Here is a 6133-nt window from a genome sequence, read left to right on the forward strand (position 1 = left end):
GCCCCTGAGCTCTCTTTTGCCCACCCCGAGGCCCTGCTCTGTCCCAGGCTCTGGCAGAGGAGAGTTTACCCTGGAGACAGTCGGGGTGGGGACCTGCAACTGCCCAAAACGTGCAACTTTGCCCAAAATCCTTGTGGAGCTGTGGGAGCTCGGGGCTCTGGGTTGGCTCAGCCAGTCCTGAGGGTCTTTGGTCCAACGGGGATGTGGCTGGGGCCGATGGTGGCTCCGCACAGAGCTGTCTGTATGGTGCTCTAGTGTGTCTTGTTTGGTCTTGTTCCTGGTCGGGAGCATCTGGCTCCTTCCTTTCTTCCTTGTGCTGCTCACAAATTTCTTTCTGTTTTTTACAGGGAAGTTTTCAAAGCCAAACATCGTCAGACAGGCAAGAAAGTAGCACTGAAGAAAGTGTTGATGGAAAATGAGAAGGAGGGGGTAAGTGTGGGAGCATGGCTGGGCTGTGTTTGGGAAGGCCTGGATGAGGGGGTTTGGGACAGCAGAAATGCTTTTTCACTCTGTTCTTTAACAATGTTTACTGGTGTAACATGCCAGATCTTGAACCTGTATGGGTGTGGACAGGATCGCAGCGCTGTGGCCTTTTCCTTTACTACTGATACTGTCATATCATGTTGGGTATTGTGGTTGCCCTGCTAACGTGTGCGGCCCATTATCACCTTCTTGGCTACAAAGGCATGTGACAGCAGTGCAGTGCAGTAGCTGTGTGGTCACTGGGCTGTGCTGGATGGCTGCTGGGAGGTGATGCTGCCCACGCCTGGGAGGTGACACTGCCCGTGTGTTCTTCCTCCTGTGCAAAACCCTGTGACCCCCAACACAGGGCTCCACGCTGGCTGTCGTTTGTGGAAGAACTGGGTAGTACATGAAAGGCACATGCTCAGGGGTGTGCAGAGTTGGGGCGAGCTGGGGAGAGAGTTAACATCTTAAACACCATGGGCAGCAGCCAGGGAGGCTGCTCTGCAGCTCAAGTCGGGCTCTACCATGTCCTGTTATGAATGTGCAAAGTGAGGAGAGGAGGGAGGGGTGTCTGCATGCCCATCTCCACACCATGCAAACACCTCTGTCTCGTGGCAGAATCTCCCTCACCAATGGTGGCCTGATGGTGAGTAAATTTTGACAATCCTACTGTTGGTGTTATATTTTAAAGCTCTGATTGCCTTTCAGTGACTTGTTGTGGCGCTGCTCAAGCAGGTTGCCTGCCAAGCTGCTGTGGTTACATTTCTCCTAATCTCTAGGCAGCGTGGCCTGGTCTCTTGCGCCTCTAATCCCTGTCCTCTCTTTCTCCTTTCCAGTTCCCCATCACAGCCTTGCGAGAGATTAAAATCCTCCAGCTGCTCAAACATGAGAATGTGGTGAACCTCATAGAAATCTGCAGGACCAAAGGTAGCTTGCGGGGGTCTCCCTTGTGCTGGCTGTTGGCTTTTTTTCAGCCCTCCTTCGCCGCTGAGCAGGCTGGTATTTTGTGCTGGGAGTGGGTTCCTCTAGCTGAGCACGGGCCTCTGTTCCTGCCTGTGATGTGGGGTGATGGTACACTCATCTTGGAAACCAGTTTCTAAATGACTTAGGATGTTGCTGCAGCTTGGCTGGAAAACGCTGTTGTCAGTTGGGCTAGGATATGTCTGTGCTGTGGCAGTGAATGCTCCCCGTGTTGGAAAACTCCTGTCTGAGAGTCTTTAAATAAACCGTCACTGGAGAGACTTTGAAGCAGAGGGTTCTCAGGCCCGAGCTGATCTCATGGCTGTGTGCAGCCTGTTCCCTATCAGGAGCTGGAACCATCCCTCGTGGCTGGCTTATGACGGTTCGTGGCAGCTCCGAGCTGATGACGCAGCTCCAGCTGGAGACTTGCTCAGTGTCTCTTTCTGTGGGTGACAGTAACTGCTCGTGCTGTGAGGGCTGGGACTCCACACGAAGTGGTTCTGAGCTGCTTTTCTACCTCCTCGCTTCCACCTCATGCAGCGTGCCTCTGCTGCGTGACTGGTGTGTTCAGTGCACCTGGCCTGGCTCTGTTTCCAGTGAAATTGCTATAAAACATTTGCTAGTTTTTATATATCATTCTCTTATATGGATTTGTACTGGAAAAATACTTTTGAAAGTAACAGCTGATGTTAAAGCCTGCCATTCTCTAGTCAGTTCAGTTAAATAAAAATGAAAGTGGCAGGTATCTGGTGATGGTGTTTTTAAAAAAAGTCCAGTCACTGAACGGGTAGAAATCTCTGGTCTAGGACTGGGAACTTGAAGTTATTCCAGTACTCCACTGCGTGTAGGTTATTATCTGAACAGGTACGAGTAGAAACACCGATGACAAGTTAACTTTTAATTCATTGTGTGATTAAACAGGTTGTGATGATTGCGTGTCTGGTGTACCTAAGGTAAATATTTTTGTAGACATGTCAATTGTTTGTGTTTTGTTTGAATTCCAGTTTTCATCCAAATCTACCTTGACCTCAGTTTCCAGTAAAGTAGAAACGTTGCATTTGCTGTTCTGAAACTTTAAGCTTTTCTGGTTTTAAGTTGGAAAGGTACAGTAGAGGCCGTATCCGTGTAAGGAACTGCAAATCTAGTCTAGCAGGCAGAGGGGAGTGCTGTGTTCCTGTAGAGGCTGAGCTTAGCAGTCATTTTCCGGTTGGAGTTGCTGATCAGCAGGTTCTGCTGATTACAGCTGATGAAAATCAGCCTTTCTTTTTAATAATGTTTTGCATGTGTGCTCTAGGAACAAGATTGAAATCGATTGCTTCATTTGAAGTTTCCCATTACTGACTTTATATTGCAATTGGAGTTGGGAGTTTTAAATCACTTTGATCCAGATCAGTCCGTTTTTGTAGATGCTGTTTGAGGTTGCAGAAAACCTCACTTTCTAATGTTATATTAGACAGATTTTCTCTGTTTCTGCATTTTTCCTGGGGCTGTCTTTGCAGGTGCCTCCTCTATCGCTGATGCAATCAGTGATAGTGCTTGGCTGGCAGCGAGTGGTATGTGCACCTACCAGCCACAGCTTGCAGGGAGGAAACCCCACAGCCGTTATGTGCACAGAACAACACAAAATGAAGCTTTCAAAGATTTTCATGCCCTTTCCTTGTCTGTCTGATGACATTCACTACTCCGATGCTCATCCCCTGTTCTTCCATTGCTAGTTGTGCTGTCTTAGTGCCTCTTTACGAAGGATCTTGAGGCCTGCAGGCTGTCTCTGGTTCTCTGTGTTCCTGTGCCCTGAGGTTTTGTCCAGTGAGCGTTGTATGAGCAGCAGGGTGGCTGGAGATCCGGAGGAGCTGTGATGGAGTTTCAGGTCCCTCGCTGACAGTCCCTCCTTGCCTCTCCTGTAGCCTCTCCATACAACCGCTGCAAGGGCAGCATCTACCTTGTGTTTGACTTCTGTGAGCACGACCTGGCTGGCCTTCTCAGCAATGCCCACGTCAAGTTCACGCTCTCAGAGATCAAGAAAGTTATGCAGATGCTATTGAATGGACTTTACTACATCCACAGGAACAAGGTAATGGGCCAGATCCGTGCTGTGCTCTGAGGTCACCATGCTCTCTGTGGCTTTCCAAGGAGCGGGTGTCTTAGCACAGGCTGGAGGGAATTCCTTCCTTGTCTTCCACCTCTGGAGTCTGAGTGCCCTGCTGGCACCAGGTGCCCAAGGAGGTTACCTTAATGGCTTAACCTTTTGATGTCTGTCTTTGTACAGATCTTGCATCGAGACATGAAAGCCGCAAATGTCCTGATCACACGGGATGGAGTCCTGAAGCTTGCGGACTTTGGGCTGGCTCGAGCTTTCAGCCTGGCTAAGAACAGCCAGCCGAACCGCTACACCAACCGGGTGGTGACTCTCTGGTATCGGCCACCAGAGCTGCTCCTAGGTAGGAGGTGGTGGGCTCTGCCAGCTTCTCTGCACTTCTTGTTCTCCCGGATGACTAACACAGCATCTCCGTTTAGGTGAACGGGACTACGGTCCCCCCATTGACCTCTGGGGTGGAGGCTGCATCATGGCAGAGATGTGGACCCGCAGCCCCATCATGCAGGGGAACACGGAGCAGCACCAGCTCACCCTCATCAGCCAGCTCTGCGGATCCATCACACCAGAGGTGAGGGCGAGAGTATGGGCGAGCTGCAGAGAGTGGGAGGAGGTGGTGTGGGCAGGGTGTGGAACTGGGCACTCCTGGGCCTCTTCCCTGCCCTGTGCGCTGGCTGCTGCATGCTCGCAGCACTGGAGTGTGCCTGCTGCTGGCAGGGAGGCTGGGGAACCTCCTGCAAATGCTATTTGCCTTCTGGGAGCTGAGTGCACAGTGGGATGCTGCGCTTTCCTCACTGCTCTGTGTAAACTACAGCTGTCACATTACTTGTGTTCAGCCTCCTAAGGAGAAGAGGGTGAGCTTGGCCTCCCAGACCTTTGGGAGGGGCAGGTCATGTCCGTGTTTTTGAGCACAGAGAGGATGCTGGCTGCTCTGAGTGTGAAAGAACAGAACGTTACGGGTAGGAATCTGTTCTAGCCTGTGTTTGGGGGTTGTCTCTCAGATAAACACTCTCTGAATTTCTGATTAAAGAAGGGTGGGGTTTTTTTTGGTTTGTGTTGAGAGGTTTGTCTCAGGTGCTTTGCACTAGTCACCTTGAAAAGCTTCTTTCGTTCTGCCCTGTGGTTTGTGGCATCAGTTCAGCACTGGTGTGAGCACTCTGCCCTTTCTCAGCTCCTTATTTAATGGCAGCTTGTCCTTCCCTCTTGTGGGGGATGGAGCTGAGGGGTCTCTTGGCCAGGGCTGTAATCTAGTGGGGAGTCTTGTGCAGGCAGCTGCAGAGGCCTGATGCTTCTGTTACATACATTATGTACATACATTGAAGGCGCTTTCTTTTGTATGTAAATACCTGCTGTGGTCTCTCTCAGATCAGGGTTGAGGTAAGTGCTGATGATTGCAGCAGGCTTTGCTTTCTAAGCATAAAAGGTGCCACATACATCCAGGTTGTTATTTGGCAATAAGTTTTGTCACTTTACCTCTCTGAATGTTGTAGCGGGCCTGAGCTGTGCTCTCTAGTAGCTCTTTTGTGGGAGAGCCAGAAATCCTGGAGCATCCTGCGTGCCATTCCCACACCACAAGTCCTGACTTGTCCACGTGTCTGTAGGCTTTAGTGCACCCTTTAGTGCCTCCTTCATGCTGTGGGAACAAGGTCTGCTGGCTTGGAGGTTATAAAATAGTATTGTTCTCTCAGCAGACCTCGCCCTGGATTGCCTGAGGGTGTTTGCATCAAAACCTGTCCGTAACTATTTCCTCTCAATCCCCCCTTTCCTGCCCCTTCCCAGGTTTGGCCAAACGTGGATAAATATGAGTTGTACCAGAAGCTGGATCTCCCCAAGGGCCAGAAGCGCAAAGTGAAGGATCGCCTGAAAGCCTACGTCAAAGACCCCTACGCCCTCGACCTCATCGACAAGCTGCTGGTGCTGGATCCTGCCCAGCGGATTGACAGTGATGATGCGCTGAACCACGACTTCTTCTGGTCAGACCCTATGCCTTCGGACCTCAAAAACATGCTGTCTACCCACAACCAATCCATGTTCGAGTACCTGGCTCCACCACGCAGGAGAGGTGGGCACATGCCCCAGCAGCCGGCTAACCAAGGCAGGAACCCGGCCGCCACCAACCAGACTGAATTCGACAGGGTGTTTTGACCCCAGCAGGGTCCTGGCTGGACTACTCCGCAGGTTGCATTGAGCGGGGATGTCTGGGCGAGGTCTTTCTGTCTGGGAAGGGACTTTCTTCAAGGCGAAGTGCCTGCTGGCTTTAACCAAGCTCTGCTATTTCCTCTCCTTGTGCAGCAGCTTGGCCACCGCAGAGCTGCGTGACTGGGGAGGTGATGCGTGCGAGCCCAGGGTTGTTTCCCTGCAGCTTTGGCACAGAGCCTGTGTTCCCCCTGCAACAGTCTGTATTGGTTATGTTAATCTTGCGGATCAATTGTTATGGACCTGGTGACGGAGAAAGTGGCTCTGTCGGTGCTGGGGCTCTTGGCAAACGGTGCTGTGACCAGCAGGACTGGGAGTAGCTGCCCTGGACCAAACTGGGCCCTGCTGGGAGATGTCTCAGCTCTCTTGGTTGGTCGTAGCTCCTGCACGGCGTATCCTTTGAACACTGAAGCATTGATG

At 51.3% G+C, this 6133-nt stretch overlaps 1 protein-coding gene across 1 annotated transcript; it reads left to right on the forward strand.

Annotated features, from left to right (window-relative positions):
* Positions 1-347: 347 nt before the first annotated feature.
* Positions 348-5876, forward strand: CDK9 (cyclin-dependent kinase 9; the record flags this gene model as incomplete). The annotated part of the gene is made up of 6 exons (XM_009702264.1): positions 348-429; positions 1302-1392; positions 3330-3496; positions 3692-3863; positions 3940-4088; positions 5297-5876. Coding segments are annotated over 6 exons (1027 nt in total), but the record flags the coding sequence as incomplete, so codon positions are not given.
* Between the last annotated feature and the right edge of the window lie 257 nt (positions 5877-6133).

The sequence above is a fragment of the Cariama cristata genome, unplaced genomic scaffold (assembly GCF_000690535.1).
Source record: "Cariama cristata isolate BGI_N322 unplaced genomic scaffold, ASM69053v1 scaffold39946, whole genome shotgun sequence".
In the NCBI taxonomy this organism is placed as follows: Eukaryota; Metazoa; Chordata; class Aves; order Cariamiformes; family Cariamidae; genus Cariama; species Cariama cristata.